This window comes from Terrapene carolina, unplaced genomic scaffold (genome assembly GCF_002925995.2).
Source record: "Terrapene carolina triunguis isolate 2854851 unplaced genomic scaffold, T_m_triunguis-2.0 Scaffold238, whole genome shotgun sequence".
NCBI classification, from domain to species: domain Eukaryota; kingdom Metazoa; phylum Chordata; order Testudines; family Emydidae; genus Terrapene; species Terrapene triunguis.
The window spans coordinates 8,388,547-8,405,257 of NW_020664589.1; the positions used below are offsets into that span (position 1 = coordinate 8,388,547).

The following is a 16,711-nucleotide window of genomic DNA, read 5'->3' on the forward strand; positions in this document are numbered from 1 at the left end:
GTCGAAGTGGGCATTCACCCACGAAAGCTTATGCTCCAATACATCTGTTAGTCTCAAAGGTGCCACAGGACTCTCTGTTGATATTGAACTAGTTTCACAGTGATAGTGTGAGGCTTAATGAATATTTTTAAGGCTTGTTAGAAGTCCTGAGTAGTAGTATTCTTTCAGGCTGGCAGTGGAGCCCTTCTGATAGGCCCTCGTTTGCTGAAATCCACCAAGCATTTGAAACGATGTTTCAAGAATCCAGCATATCAGACGGTAAGTCCACTTGCACCATTCATCACACTGTTCCTAGGAATGGGGGCGATGGCATAAGTGCACTGTAACTTCGTTTATTGCTTTATCTGAACATCCCCACAAAGTTGCTTTGCAGTGAAGCTTCGTTTGTAAGTTGTACCTCCCAGTGTAAAAAACATGGAGCAGGCAGATGCTTGTATTATCTTTGTTACCAACGGGCCTTCCCTCTGGCTGAGCCCCCTTCCCCTGGGTGCTGTCAGCTTGTCTTTTTTCCCCTGTTATCCATTGATAGCTTAGTATTTTTACCTTTTATCTCTACCCCACTGCCACCCCCTGCTTTCCTTGTGATCATTCTTTTCCTTGCCTTCCAGAGGTGGAGAAAGAGTTGGGGAAAAAAGGCATGAGAAGCGTAGTGAGTAACTTCCTGCAGGCTCCAGAACTACCGACCAAAACGAGATCGTCCAGGAGAGCTGCTGAAAGCAAAGATGCCAGTGAGAACATGGAGATGGCGCATCCTAAAGGACAAGGGGAATGTGGTATGTTCTAGCTACAGCCATTATTCCCCTTCTGTGAGACAGACTGAAATAAAATGGAGGCCCAAATCCAGAGAGAACATGGGAAAAGTGCCTAATGATAGGTACCTGCTCTCTGGATGTAGACTCATAGACTCATAGACTTTAAGGTCAGAAGGGACCAATATGGTCATCTAGTCTGACCTCCCGCATGATGCAGGCCACAAAAGCTGACCCCCCCCACTTCCCTTAACTCTGCTGTTGAAGTCTCCAGATCGTGATCTAAAGACTTCAAGTTGCAGAGAATCTTCCAGCTTGCGACCCCTGCCCTATGCTGCGGAGGAAGGCGAAAAACCTCCAGGGCCACTGCCAATCTACCCTGGAGGAAAATTCCTTCCCGACCCCAAATATGGCGATCAGCAGAACCCCGAGCATACAGGCAAGATTCTCTAGCCAGACCCTCATTTTACCAGCGATGGCCGTTATTGCCTAATTGACTAAAATCACGTTATCCCATCAAACCATTCCCTCCATAAACTTATCTAGCCTAATCTTGAAGCCAGAGAGGTCTTTCGCCCCCACTGTTTCCCTCGGAAGGCTGTTCCAAAATTTCACCCCTCTGACGGTTAGAAACCTTCGTCTAATTTCAAGCCTAAATTTCCCCACGGCCAGTTTATATCCATTCGTTCTTGTGTCCACATTAGTACTGAGCTGAAATAATTCCTCTCCCTCCCTGGTATTTATCCCTTTGATATATTTAAAGAGAGCAATCATATCCCCCCTCAGCCTTCTTTTGGTTAGGCTAAACAAACCAAGCTCCTCGAGTCTCCTTTCATAGGAAAGGTTTTCCATTCCTCAGATCATCCTAGTGGCCCTTCTCTGTACCCGTTCCAGTTTGAGTTCATCCTTTTTAAACATAGGAGACCAGAACTGCACACAGTACTCCAAGTGAGGTCTCACCAGCGCCTTATATAACGGAAGCAGCACCTCCCTGTCCCTACTAGAAATACCTCGCCTTATGCATCCCAAGATCGCATTAGCTTTCTTCACAGCCACGTCGCATTGCCGACTCATAGTCATCCTGTGATCAACCAGGACTCCGAGGTCCTTCTCCTCCTCCGTCACTTCTAACCTATGCGTCCCTAGCTTATAACTGAAATTCTTGTTAGTCATCCCTAAATGCATCACCTTACACTTCTCACTATTAAATCTCATCCTATTATTATTACTCCAATTTACAAGGATGTGTCCTCTGTCATTAGGCACTTCTCTTCCTAGGTTCGCTATGGGTTTGGGACTCTATTCCTGTAGCTCCTGGCTCTTCTTGTAGATGGCTGGCACTCAGTATTACTCTTGGGGATTCTGAGCTGCAGCAGCCGTGCAGCCCAGGAAGGGGGGGATATCTCCTCTGTGTTATCTCTCTACCTCCTGAATTCCTAGTTGGTTCAGGGACTGGTGCAGCCCCTACTGAAAGTTAGAGCAGCCCTCAGGGCTGTTTTTAGCTTACAGCTGCTGCCCCTGGCACCCAGTGGAGCAGTGCCAGAGCACAGAATACTCTGAGCACACCGTCTCCCTCACCCCGATATATCCCTGTGCCAGGAGTTATCAAATAGGGTAGGACTGATACTGCTCCAGTGCTGGGGGAATTCCCAGCAGAGAGGAAGCTGCCTGGCTACCAGCCCCTTTACATCACCAGAGTGGTCTAAAGAGGCTGGATCACTGCTCAGGTTCAGAGCTCTGGTATATGCGGTACAGACTCCACCCCTACATCATACCAAGTGTCTGTTTTGAAACACTGAAGAGTATTACTTTTGGCAGATATCAAATATAGTTTCAGCAAGGGACGCTGAGGTATTTACAAAATCTACCATGAAATTAAACAACCTTTCAATCAGTTTCTCAAAGCGTGTAGTTTCCATTTTGAGGCAGTTGAAACAATGAGAAAACGTCGAGCATAGGCAGTTAATTTGTACCCAGAGCATTTTAAAATGCAAAGTTTCAAAAATAAAGAACTCAATAAAAATTTGATCTCTCGGTTCTTGCCAACTCCTGTTAAATGTGCCTGCTCAGTTGTCCCATCGGGAGTAAGCAGGATGTTCTGTGGACTTGGGATCTCAGAGATCTTTAGTACACCTCTACGAGAAGTGGCACACGTGTGCATATGCAGACGTGCATAAGAGAGAGAGAAGGTCACCACTGAAACTCCTCTTTGGGTGGCTTTTTATTTAATACAGACACTGGATGGTTCTTCTGGAGAAGGTGTGTCTTGGTGCCATATCTGAGCCTGGAAGCTGTTTACTGTGCATCAGCTTCACAATAGGTACCTATAGAAGGTCCTTTGTCCCTTCCCATTTCCAGTTGCTTACAGGTGTCCAAGACCTGTGAGCATCACTTCCCATCAGTAGCAAGCACTCCAGTGAGAAATTTTGAGTTTAGGTCTTGATCACTGAGATGTTGGTCCCTGGGAAGGGATGTTAGGGACCTGAGTCATTGTTTTCTTGAAAAATCAGTGTTGAGAAGAAACATCTTTCATGTTCGTTCCTAAATGAGCAGAGAGGCTCACGTACCCATATCTGCTCTCAGAAATGGGTGTCCCCTTCCAAATTTTTTTAAAAGCCCTTTTTGCTTATGCCCCTCCAGATTTGTTCAGGTGCATGTGAATGGTTTAAATACACAACGTCCAAAAAAGTGTGACTTTGCAATCCTGAAATGACCCTTTTTTTCAAGAATTCCTCTCAACCAGGATCCAAATCGCAGAATATTTTCCAGTATATGACTATGTAGCATCCTCTTTTCCCTATTTAACCCTGCTCCATCTCCCCCTCTTGCTGCCTACTCAAGCTGTAAATGTATACAATACCCTGAAGGCATCTCTTCTGAATTGGGGTGCTGTCTGAGCACTCCTATTCTAATGCCTGACCTGTGAACGAGAGACCCTGTTATTCAAATATTGGGACCTTCAGGACTCCTGACAAATGTATTATAAGCCGCTATTCATTTTTGAAGTATTTCTCATGTAAGTGGGAAAAGGGTCACCCCACTCTCCTTCCAGAGCAGTTCCACTGGAGCAGGCTGTTATCTCTGGGTTCCTCCATTGTGCAAGGCTGCCTGTCTTCACAATGACATGGTTAGGGGTATTCAGCTGCTGGAATGACCTTGATTTCTGCTTGTGCCATACACTCCACCAGAGGATGCTATCAGATGAGGATTATGGACACCTTAGAGTAACCAAACAGGGAGAGGAGTGTGTGGGTACAGACAAACCTTTGAAAAATGAACCTTCAGTTACATGAGAGAAAACAACAAAGGGACCCAAAAAAAAAAAAAAGCTGACCTTAGTGTTCACTTACCTCTGCAAGGCAGCAGGGCTAGAGAAAACTCCAGATGTGATGTCAGGAACTCTGGGATAACGAGGGTTAATTTGTGTTTGTCTGAATTTCAAATGTAAATTCCTGTCTGACTTACTTAGTCAGAGGCCTGCTTGAGAAAACAGAGGGTGAGGTATTCTGGCAGGGCATCCTATAAACACTCCCCCACCCCCAAGAATTAATGTGTCCAAAGATTCTGGACCAAATCCAAGCTTGGCTTCGGTGGAGCAGCGCCTGCTTGCACCACGTCTGAACTCGGCCCTGTTTACAGAGCCTGCACCTGTGAGGAGGTGCTGCAAAGCAACCCCAAAGGAAAGCAGACTGGTATTTCTTTAAGCAAAGCTCAGTAGTATCTTTTGTTCCTTGCAGACCCTCTGGAGCATGAACCTGCTGTTTCTCCCTTGCTCCCGCGGAAGGAAAGAGTTGCTCTGGAGAGCAGTTTAAATGAAGATGAGCGGTTGCTTCCAAAAGACAAAAAGACCAACCTCTTCAGTGCCCTTATCAAGAAGAAGAAGAAGACTGCCCCTGCCCCTCCGAAACGCAGCAGCTCCTTCCGGGAGATGGACGGCCACTCGGACCGCAAGGGTGGGGGTGAGGAGGAGAGCAGGGATGCCAGCAATGGGGCTTTCATCATGCCCCCTGCAGATGCCATCGATGCCTCAAAGTGCCAGGGCCCGAGCAATGGGGCTGGAGTCACTAATGGAGCTGTCACTGGGAACTCGGGCTTTTTATCTCCCCACCTATGGAAAAAAACCAGCGCCATGACTAGCAACCGGCCGACAACCGGTGAAGAAGAGTGTAGTTCTAATGCCAGCAAGCGCTTCCTGAGGTCCTGCTCAGCATCGTGCGTACCCCATGGAGCCAAGGACACGGAGTGGAGATCCGTGACGCTGCCCAGGGATTTGCAGTCCACAGGGCGGCAGTTTGATTCCTCCACCTTCGGCGGGCACAAGAGCGAAAAGCCAGCCCTGCCTCGGAAGCGGGCGAATGAGAACAAGACGGATCTTGCTGTCAAGGGGACGGTGACGCCTCCTCCCCGGCTGCTGAAGAAAAATGAAGAGACAACTGACGATGTATTCAAAGACACAGAGTCCAGCCCTGGCTCCAGCCCACCCTCTCTGACACCAAAACTTGTACGCAGGCAACCTATAATCGCTCCTTCCTCCAGCCTGTCCCACAAGGATGATGGCATGAAATCCAGTGCCTTAGGTACCATTGGGATGGCAGACCAAGGTCCTACTGTCAAACCCAACTCTGCTGGGGTTGTAGTTGCCAGCAAGGCTTCCACGGAGGAGCCAAGGATGAGGAGGCTCAAGCAGACTTCCGAGTCGTCAGGAAAGGACAAGGTGAAGTTATCAAAGCTTAAACTGGCCCCTCCGCCTCCACTCTCTTCAGCTTCCATTGGGAAGCCTGGAAAATCATCCCACAGCCCCAGCCAGGAAGCAGCAGATGCAGGGTCTGGTACTAAATCTAAACAGTTGACTCAGGTTGCAGACACTATAAGCAGTGATGCCGCCAAGCCAAACCAGTTAGGGGAGGGTGTAAAAAAGCCTGGGCTCCCCTCTGTACCAAAGCCACAGTCCTCCACAAAGCTGCTGCTGACCACAGCGGCCCCAGCCCCCTCTTCCTCATCTGCCCCGAGCGGAGACCAACCATCGTCAACAGCCTTCATCCCTCTCATATCCACCAGAGTCTCCTTGCGCAAAACCCGCCAGCCTCCAGAGAGGATAGCCAGTGGCACCATCACCAAGGGAGTGGTATTGGAAAGCACCGAGGCCCTGCGCATTGCCATCAACAAGAACTCCGAACAAATGGCGAGCCACAGCGCCGTCTTGGAGGCCGGCAAAAACCTCTACACGTTCTGCGTGAGCTACGTGGACTCCATCCAGCAGATGAGGAACAAATTTGCCTTCCGTGAGGCCATCAACAAGCTGGAGAATAACCTTCGGGAGCTCCAGATCTGTCCAGCCACCGCCAGCAGCGGCCCTGCAGCCACGCAGGACTTTAGCAAACTTCTCAGCTCGGTGAAGGAAATCAGCGATATTGTTCAGAGGTAGCAGAAGCCAGGTAACACTTTTTTTTTTTTTTTTTTTTTTTTTTTAAACAACGGGCCAAAGCCAACTGCAGAGAGAACTACAGCATAAGCGCCATGGTAGACTGACAAAGGACCCAAGGGCCTTCAGTACAGGGATGTGCAAAAGGCACAGACTGTAGAACAGCCCTACTGCCTAAAGTAGGGTGTTCATCAAGATGCACTTTCCTCCCTTTCACCGAGGTGCCCTGTGTCTCTCATACTCAAAATCCTCTGGTCTGTGGAGTTCTTGCCTTGTGGACTACAGGTCTAAATGCTGAGGTCACACCAGGCCTTTTTATAATATTTTATTGTTTTGGACAGAGCTTTAAGATGGAACCCGGACTGATGGACACGGATACTCTGCCCTCCTCCTGGAGGATTTCCTACTGCAATTTGATTCCCTCCCCCTGCCCCTGTTGTACATGAGGATGAGTGTTTGAATAGCAATATACACCCTGCTTTCCTGGGGGCACAGTGTCCCCTCCCCCGCAGACACATACATGACACTAACACCACACATTTGGAGGTGGCGGGGGAGTTAGTAATGAAACAGACCGCTACGAAATACGTTTACGAAAATCCTCCCGGTGGTTCTGTCGGTGACCCTTAACTGCTGGTCAAGGAATCCATGTTTCCTCATGTCCGAGAGCCCCTGACAAATGGGTTCGGAATGGCGCGGATGGTCCCTGTGAATGCAGCGGTACAGGAGTCCAGTTGTGGATCTCTTTTTGGTAACGATAAAGGAGTGATGTTCTAGAGGAAGAGCACAGCCATGCTTTGTAGAGACACAACACTAGCCAGGCTCAAGATTGGGGGAGTGGCAGATCCTTTGTGAGAGCAAAGTGAATGAGGGAGAGAAGGGTGGCAACAGGGGGAGGTGGATTAGGATGAGTTTAAAGATACCACTGTGCCTCCAGTAGTGGTTTTAGTTGAGTTTGTGCATCCCAAATGTGCATCAGCAGAGCTGTTGTCTAGTTAAATTTCCAGCCACGTCAGTTACATGGGAGTAATGAGCTCAGATAAGGGCTACATCAGACCTGGACGGTGCTCACTCATACAGTCTCTGTTGGAAGAGGAAAGCGGCTTGTGGCGAGCTCTTCCTTTCAGTGTCCGTACAAAATACCACGGACGAGTTTAAAATCTATACCTAGGGGTTTGGAGTAGTTTAATTCGAGTGGAAACATTGATCACCCTAATGATTAGGTGGTTCTGTCCAGGATTAAGCAGGGATCGGAGAAGCCTGCGGACACCTTTTGCCCTGGGTGCACCTCTCAAGGGAGCAATCTAAGGATGCCACAAACTTCTGAAACCATGACTCCTGGGCAGCCTTTCCCAGTTCACTTTGACCTTCCCAATTAATCCAATGGATTTGGGGACTAACTGTGACTCATTGTGTTATTGAAAGGACAAGACTTTAAGACAATTAACAGTGCAATTTAACTCCTTTCAACTCTGGACAAGAGAAGAAAGCGATCTCCCCACCCCATTCCCCCAGTATCTCCTGTGAAACCCCACCATGTGTATCTTAAACACTAATTGCTTTGGATATTTTATTTTTCCTCTTACGAACTGTTTGTTTTGTAGATGCTTTGATTGTTCTTTTCTATGCTCACACCATTCTCACCCCCACAGATCACCTTGGCTTAACTCGTGACCGTAAAATAAAACAAAACAAAACACCATAGGCTGCCTTTACAAAATACAAACATACATGCAACAAAAAACCCACAAGCAAAAAAAAAAAACCACCCCACCAAAAAACCCCACCCCTTGGACTATCTCTTTTCTGAGGTACTGTTTTAACTTTGTTGATAACATATTGTGCCACTATATTATACATTTGTATCTCAGTATTACACACTTTTGTAGACTTATCTTTTTCACAATGTGTAAATAGCTCTGTCCTTCGTTTCTGTAATACCAAAGGGGCTGTTTCCCCTTTATTTTGGTCCAATACAGATTGTTTCTGTACGTGGCTCTCTCTCTGATTTTTATTTTTTAGGGTTTATTTTTTATTCTGCGCTCTCTTGCATAGTATATTTAAAAATAAATCTGTGTCAAAGAAAACTAGGAGTGCATTGGTCTACTGACAAGGCTGCTTCAGCTTAGATGACCTCTGTCTGGTGTATGGTGCAAGCATTTCACAAAGGCCTTTCTGCTCACCATGCTGATCAGAACCAGAGGGCAGCGAGTTACCAGAGTCTTTAGAACTAGCTCTGAAAATCATACAGGGTGAAAAAAGGTACAGAATAAAGATCTGAATGTGGTCCCTTTTTGAAGTCAGGGTTTTGCCACTGACTTCAGTGAGAGCAGGACTTGACCCTAGACTTTTCTTCTTCTGCCATGTGTTTTGCATTCAAGACCTAGTCTCTGTTCTCTCTTCCCCTTTGATGTGGAGTGGCCAGTGTCTCCATTCTTCTAAAACCATTTCTGGCTACTCCATAGTTGGTTCCAATGTATGTGCTCATTGTGAGGCAGGCATGGTTTGGTGGCCTGAACCCAACGTTGGAAACAAGGATCTTCTGCCTCCTAATCCCAGTTTTAACACAGACTCACTGTGATACCTTGTTGTCTGTGCCACAGTTTTTCTCTCTGAAACTTGGGGATGATACTACTCCAGAGAGAGCAGCTGCCAGGATTCTCCCTCCTGGCTCTCAGATTCTTAGCGTGAGATTGGCAGAAATTCCCAAGCTCCTAAAGAAGGGCATTAGTTGTGGAGTGAGGGACGAGCTAAGACCTCTGTTGACCATCGTGTGCTGCCCCCTGAGCTTAACCACTGCGGATGGAACAGTCCAGAGGATTCCTTCTCGACCAGTCAGCAAATCTCAGATTTGTCATATCCTTATACCCATTCTACTAGGCGGCATGGAGACACAGAGATAGCTAGCTTATACTCTAGACAGACCAGATCAAGGCTGAGAAGGCAAACAAAGGCAAAGAGAGGTGAAGTGACTTGCCCAAACTCACATAACAGGTCAGTAACAGAGCTCAGTAAAGGACCAGAATCCTGACCACCAGAGAGATCTAGCTTGCATGATAAAGGGAGTGGAAACCTTTATATGGAGCATAGGGGTTCATCAGAACGTTTGGCCAGCTGCAGTCGCTGATATGCAGGTGAGATTGGACCATTACGTTCTTTAATGAGCAGAAAGTTGTTTAAAAAAAATAAAAACAGGGATGTGCACTAGGTAAGAATAAATGTTGTTAGTGAAAAAATTGGTGCCACTCTTAGCAAGTCCTGGATGAATTCTTTACTAGACTGGTGTCATCCAACAAAAAATGCACACACAAGTACAGGAAGTTCACAATTACGTTATGACAATGGCTCTTGGAGAGATCAACACCTAGAATGGTTTAGAGTTACAGCTCTGACCTAACGCCATGGATACAGTTACTAGCTGCCCGCTGTGGGTCGATGCTGCGCTGGCTTTGGATGGGGGTAGGAAGGGTTGTAGAGCAAGAAAGAGGTGGTGGGGCTTCACGCCAAATGAAATCATTCCTGAAACTCCTTATCTGCCCTAATGTGGACCATAATCCTTGGGAGAGGGGAGGTCAGTTGGCTGGGTGGGGAAAGCACCGGGAAGGGGGGAAAGGAGGTAAAACACTCAGGCCTGGTCTGCACTAGAAAATTGGGTCAGCCTAACTACATCACTTGGGTGTGAAAAATCCACACCCCCGAACAGTGTCTAGGTCGATGGAAGAATCCTGTTGTCCAAGTTACTGCCTCTTGGGGAGGTGGTTTACCTACGCTGTCGGCATAGGGAGTGTCTACACTGAAGCGCTACAGCTGCGCCACGGTGCTGCCATAGCGTTTTAAGTGTAGACAAGCCCTACATTTAGCCAGATACGGTGGGAATTGATTTAACCGATTGATGGGTTTAACAGGTTGATTGCTCCAATTTTCAAGGTTATTGAACCTGAAAGTGTGTGAATGCTCTGGGGAGAAAATACGTTTGTTTCGTTTGAAATGGTAATGCTCCCTGTCAGGTTTTCCTCAAATGCATCTTGCCATTTTAGGGGCAGCTTTGCTGAGGAAATCACTCGTCGCAAGATCCAAAACATGGTCAATGTTCATTTACAAAAAAATAAATAAAAGTCCCTCTACCCGCACGAAGCCTCCTAACCTGCAGAGATGCTGCTAGACAAGCACCTCTCACAATGGGGGAAAACGTTGCCAGCTACAGGGAAATCTTGCTATGGACTTGTGCTGCCAATGCTTCTCTGGCAGTATCCCATGTTGTTTGGCATGAATTCTCTGCTGATCAGAAAGTGCTCCTCAGCCTCTGTCTATTACCACCTTTCCAGCAGGGGTTCTAGCCCTGGGGAAAGCTTTTCTGAGAGCCGGGCGACCCCAGCTAGTGCGCCACTTAGGACGGATTTTAATAACACAGTTCTCAGATAACAGTGCAAAGAGACAACGTTTATACCTGCCGCTGTATCTTCCACTCCGTGCATCTGATGAAGTGGGTTCTAGCCCACAAAAGCTTACACCCAAATAAATGTGTTAGTCTCAAAGGTGCCACAAAGACTCCTCGTTGTTTTTGCTGATACAGACTCTCACGGCTACCGCTCTGAAAGTTATAACACAGTAGCTCTGCCCTTCCCCCACAACACGACTGAAACGCTGTGACTGGGTCTCCCAGCAGTGTAAAAGGGACTTGGTGCAGGAAGTCTGTGGGTTAGCAGTGTGTGTAAACCAGCATTGACACGGTCTGATGTGTGGCTATTTGCAGAAGAGGCCAGGAAAGTGAATGATCAAGAAGGGGAGCAGGGTCTGAGATGAATTTGAAAGGCCCCAGGCACGGTTAGCCAGGGTGCCCCGGCTCTAACGGAAAGGCTGGGCCGCACTCTTCCCCTTGAAAAGTCTTCCTGCGGTGTGAGGTCAGCCAGTCCCCGTTCAGAGCAAGCTCCTGACGCTTGAAAAGGCTCTGGCAAAGCTGTAAACTAGCCTCTGCCTTGCATTGTCGATCGTTTTTATGGGTAAGGGATTTCTTTAAAGAAAAGGGCCCTTCCCTGGCGCTTGGCATTGGTGCTCTCACTACCACCAAAGGCACGCTGGCCTTGGCCTAATGGTCAGAGGCGCTGGGTGCTTCTGAACAACACCACCCAACACCACCAGCTGTGCCCCTGTGCTCTAGCGCCATCTGGTGGCCTCTACTTGGAGCAAAGCCCTCCGTTCCCATCAGCAGTAAGGAGCCGCCATAAGGAAGTGGGGGAACTGGTGTCCCCAGAGTGAGTAGGACTGGGAAGAAAACCTGAAGCTAAGTGACCCTTTAGGATGAGGGGTAGTGGAGGTGGGCCTTTCCACTGTCCTGGGAATTGGCCGCGGGGAGAGGAATAAAATGTTCCAAGCAAATACAAAACCATGCTTCAAGGAGTTATTTTCCATTCCACTGCCCCCCGCCCCTACCACACACTTCCCCCCAGCTGGCCCCTCCATCACTATGTAGTGAAAACTAACCTGAAGCAAGCATGACCTGCCTGGAGCATCCCTTTGAACCCAAGCCAGCGAAACACTTGCCTATCTCCCTTCCAAGGAAGCACTGCTTAACCAGCAGATCCTGGCCAGCATGTGGCACATCGCAGCCATGCAGGTGGCTCTTTCCTTCCTGCTGAAGATGACAATGCAGCTGTTGCCCCCGCAGGATGAAGCTGCCTGCAACCAAGCTCGGACACACCTAGGTCTGCTCCACTCACCAGGTCAGCAAAATGAAAGCCTCTGGCTTGTCAGAAGTTGCACTAATGGCAAGTAGTTTTGTCCCTTTATAATAATCTTGTTGTACAAACATTTGCATACAGTCCCCTGTTCAAGCCACTAGACCCTGCTTCCCTCCCAGAGCTGGGAAGAGAACCCCCGGAGTCCTGGCTTCCAGCCCCTGCTCTAATCACTCGACTTCACTTCCTCTCCCAGAGTGGGCAAAACTGCTCTTCCCTGCCGAGTGTCACCGCTGCAGAGTGCTGGGTTCTCACTGACAAAACGCAAGGTTCTAAGGGGGGAATATTGAAAGCTACCGACTCTCGCTGAGCCGTGTGTAAAAACGCAGCTGGCCCCCCGGCAGCTCTGCGTAAAATTGACGAGTGGATATTTATTGAGGATTTGAACATTCACAAAGGAAAAAGAGAGCGGGGTTGCCATAGTAACATCAATAACCGCTCCCCAGCTCTGCTGTTCAATCAGACGGGTGCATGCGTGTTCTCTGAACTCGGGGCCTGTCGAGGGATGGGATTAGAGAAGGACCAAAAGTGCATTTCTAAATGTATCTGACGCCTTTCCCCCGGCTGAGTCCGTTTTGGCTTGGACACGCTGAATGCTGCTTGCAGTGAGAGCTCAGTTACAGCGCTGGAAGGTGAGGAAAGGAAAAACCCCCTGCCTCGCCTCGCCCCCAAATAGCAGCCGCCGTCCAAGTTAATCCTGAGGGTGACCTGGGTGTGGGTAATGTGCATGTTGTACTGGGCGAGGGGGGTTCTGCCCTCACATCACTGCAAATCCAGTTTTACATCAGTGTAATTGAAATCGGAATCGGGTCCACTTGTCTAGCCAGAGCAACCTGCACTGAGCCACCTCCCGTAGCCATCCCCAGGTCTCGGGTAACCCACTGGAAATATTCTCCCGCCGTTTCTCCACTAGCAGAGCAATTTGTGCTGGCCTCTGAGGGAGGCGCTGGTTTTGAGAGGGCTGCCTGCATGAGGTGCGTTACAATGCCCCTTTTGGAGCCTGGCTTTTCAGCCAAGTCTCAATGTGCTCTCTGCTTTCGCGGGGGCAGTTCAGCACCTGCAAATAATTGCCGCTACTGTTTGTGTGCCTGCGGTGAAATATTAGTAGCCATTAGCCCCTTAGCAGCTGCAAGCCAGGTAATCAGACCTCTAATTATTCACATTTGTGCCTGCCGTTGGTGGAGGGCACAGAAAAACATGCACAGTAGGTTGCAGTTACAAAACACTGTCTGCAAAAACGAGAGGCGAGCGCTGAGAATCAGGCTCACTCCGCAGGGCCTTGCCGACACGGTATTTGTTTTTGCTAAGCCCTCCCAATGGTGAAGCTTCACTAGTGGTAGAGCTGGCGGCCGTGCTAGTGTGCACCAGCCACTGGCATCTCCACCACAGTGTCCCGGGGGTAGATGACGCTGTGCTTCAACGTTTAACAGCCAGCAAGCTGCATTGGGGGCTCCTCGCACTTTGCCAGCACTGGGAGCGTTTAACCACATGTAGGCAAGGCCCAAGGGGTTAAAGCGGGAACAATTCAGCAGCAAGGCAAAGATCTGGGTTTGCTCTGCAACGCGATTGTCCGTCAGCTGGTCCCGCATCGGTATGCTGGCGGGTAACAAAAGCAGCCCTAGTCAGGTCTGGGAGACAGCAATGCTCCGGGATCCAGCCGCTGCAGGGCGGGAGCAGTTCTGGCCCCTATCCGATGCCTGGCCCCGCATACTCGCTCGGTGGGATTTTGAAGGCTGACCATTTATTGGGCCATTTTGCCTGGTCCTGGTTTGCACGCAGGAGCAATCCTGTTTGTAAATGGCATCTTGGCACTGAACAGAATTTGCTGCCGGAGGGAGTTTGTGTTCATGAGAGGGAGAGAGAGAGAGCAGGAACTTTTAGAACTGTACCCAATGCCCGGTGGGACCTATTCCTCATTCACAGCCATATTCCAGATGCCAGCTCCAGGCAGTCCCTATGGAGACTGTCAACACTTTGATTATCCCCCTATAATCATTCAGTCTCTCCACTTTAACTTACAAGCATGGCAGCGCCGGGTCTGCCGATTCTTATTCATAGCAGCGCACTCCTCTCAATGCACTGACAGCGGAGCCGGCGACGGCTCAGAACAATCGGGGACAGCGTGAACGCGGCTCGGCCCACGGTCGCTTTTAGTGAGCTCCAGCAAAGGCAGCTCAATGTGCTGGGGTTTTAAGGCCATCTTTTATAAACACCCGCCCTCCTTTTCACCCCCTCCCCACCCCCGAGTCCCCAATCAGGGGCCTGGCCTAGCAGGGACATGGACAGTGAGGTGGGGATGTGAAATCTGGGACAGAGTTGAAAGTGATGGAGAGAGCGTGGTACCAAAAAATAGCAACCTCCCCCAGCCCTCTTCTCCAAGGGAAACTAGCTGGCAGGGTAGAAAAGGATGGGACCTGGAGCACTTCTTTGGCTGGAGATGGCAGGAGTTGGGAAGGGCAGAGTAAAGGGTAAGTTCCCCCAGGGGGTGACTCAGTCAAGTCCAGTCCTTCATCTTCTGCCAAAGCGGAAGCTGAATCCCCCTTTCTTCCTGTTGTAGCCATTGAGCTCCTCCGCCAGGTTCCCCAGGGTGCCGCTGCGCTTCTCGCTGTCCCCCCGCAGGAAACCGACCCCTTCGCCTTCCTCTTCCCGGCTCTCCTGCCTCCCGAACCTGAACCTGAAGCCTGCCCTCTCCTTGCCAAAGCCCTGGAGCTCCTTGGCCACGCTGAACAGGGAGCTGAGGTCTTCAAATCTCCGCTGCCTCAGCTCTTCCCTCCACAGGTCGCTCGGAGAGGCGCCGTCTGCCGTTCTCTGCCAGCTTGTCTCAAACCGGAGCCCGTCCCCTGGCTCTCCCGTCTCCTTTCTGTCGTCGGGAGGGACGCAGGCTCCCAAGCTGAAGAGGAGGAGGCAGGACAAGGAGTAAGGAGCCTTCATCTGGGTAGTGGGAATGGAAAAGAACAATGGAGGCATGTGCCGGTAAGTGAACCTCTCCCCAGATATCAGCACCTCCTCTGAAAGCAGCCACAGCTTCATGAGGCCCCCAGTGCAGAAGAACTCCCCAGCCCCAGCCAGCCACTCCCTGCGCAGGGCGGGAGAGAAGCAGCACCCGAGAGTCCAGCAGGGGACTGGTCTGTCTGAGCCGAGACGCCTGCCTGTCTGTTGTGGCACCTGGCAGAACAGGATCTGGCACAACAGTCCCTAGGGGCCTATTTGAAATCTTCCCCAGCATCCGATGGCTCGTGCTGGAAGTTCCTCACCGAGCCCCTCTTCCAAGAGCTACTCAATGGAGTCTGGGGTCGGCTGTGTGAGGGGCGTCTCTTTAACGAGCTGACTGGCCTGGTGCCCTTCTCTGCTACACTCGCATTCTCTCTAGGGGCTTTGGCCTCTCTGGGTATTGACTACGCAGCAGCCGAGAGCGAGAGAGAGAGAGCACAGCCCGAGCGGCCGTGTCCATGCTGCTGTTTTGAGCACCCTCGCTCAAGCCCTGTGAGGGCGGGTCTGTGTTCCCAGGAGACTCTCACCCAGCTGCAGTGTAGCCGTCCCCTGTGTGCTATGAATTCAAATCCGGCTGCGCTCGCCTGGTTTGCAGCGTGGGAAGAGCACCGCTCGGCCTGGGCGAGGGTTGACTGGACGAAGGCCATTACCCTTTCACTGGAATGATGGGATTGCAAGCTGAATGCTCCTCCCAGGGGCACTGCAAGGAAAGCTGAAGGGCACTCACCTGAGCAAGCCTCCGCTTTCTACTAGCACCTGCTAATGGCATTCGGTAAAGATGCTCGATGTCTCTTTTGATGAGGCTCCGAAGCCCCCTGCTGACATGGAGGCAGCATGTTCTAGTGATCAAAGCAGGGAACTGTGCCGTACGTACTGGAGAGAGCAGGAGACTGAGGTGGCATTCTTACATCTACCACTGTGTGACTTTGGGCAAGTCACATGATCGCTCTGTGCCTCAGTTTCCCTCTCTGTAAAGGGGAGGGGGAGGGTTGGTCTAAGGGGGAAGACGTCTTCCCAGGAAAGCCTTTCAATTGAAGTCCCTGCACCCAGAGCCAGGTGGGGAAGCTGCGGCTGTCTAGGGCTCTGTCGCATGGGCGGGGGGCGCATCTCCTTTACAGGTGGGCATCCGTGCCACAGAACCCAGGCCCTGCTGGGCCGTGGAGGCTGAACCCCCATGTCTGCCTCTGTGCTGCTTCCCCCAGGACTGTCAGGAGGCAGGGGCAGGGGGGTGAGGAACAGCCCTGGCTGTACAAGCCGCACCTGGGCTGTGGCAAACCCAGCCGGCCGCAAGAGGCCACGCCCACTCCTCGCTGGCTGTTGCAACTTCAGAACGCTTAAAATCAAACCACGAGGACCTGGAACTAACTGCCCAGGAGCTGCTGGGTGGGGAGACAGGCGGAGGAGGGCTCCGGGGGCACAATTCTTTCCCGGCTCCTCATTCGCGCCCTGGGCTCTGGCCCTCCGGTGCCGTCAGCCACTTGCAAAGGAGCTCACCAGGCTGCCAGGTGTTGATGTAAAGGCTGGACTGGCTTGGAAACCTCCCCGCTCCTTCTTAGAGACTCCACAGCCGGCCTAATAGCACCTCGGCCGAGGGCCATGAGGGTACGTGGAGCTCTCTGCTCCTTACCCAGCCCAGAGCCACGGACGAGGGCCCGTCTGGCCTGGTCCCGGGAGCTTGCAGCTCCCTCACTGACTCCAGCGAGAGTGGAGGCTGCTCAAAGCCCCCGGGGCCTACAAGGGGAAGAGCATCTCCTGGCGCAAGTCCTTTCTCCCAGGGCGGATCCCTGCTTACCTTGCTCTTGCTGCTTGGGCGG

The 16,711-nt window shown here is 50.6% G+C and overlaps 2 protein-coding genes across 3 annotated transcripts in view; one reads left to right on the forward strand and one right to left on the reverse strand.

Moving 5' to 3' along the window:
• Positions 1-8,162, forward strand: part of ABL1 (ABL proto-oncogene 1, non-receptor tyrosine kinase) — a 118,639-nt gene extending 110,477 nt beyond the window's left edge. For both annotated transcript variants that reach the window (XM_026657250.1, XM_026657252.1), the window contains exons 9-11: positions 169-258; positions 609-773; positions 4,487-8,162. In XM_026657250.1, coding sequence (XP_026513035.1) covers positions 169-258; positions 609-773; positions 4,487-6,174 — 1,943 coding nt within the window. In that variant the 3' untranslated portion in view covers positions 6,175-8,162. The remainder of the gene's footprint in view (positions 1-168; positions 259-608; positions 774-4,486) is intronic.
• A 6,252-nt stretch (positions 8,163-14,414) lies between these two features.
• Positions 14,415-14,837, reverse strand: QRFP (pyroglutamylated RFamide peptide). Its single transcript, XM_024192917.1, has one exon. The coding sequence runs from the start codon at positions 14,835-14,837 to the stop codon at positions 14,415-14,417; it is 423 nt and encodes a 140-aa protein (XP_024048685.1).
• Positions 14,838-16,711: the final 1,874 nt, after the last annotated feature.

What these genes read in the sequence shown, in the direction of transcription:
- QRFP (XM_024192917.1), bottom strand. Translation starts at nt 14,837, where the DNA reads ATGAAGGCTCCTTACTCCTTGTCCTGCCTCCTCCTCTTCAGCTTGGGA.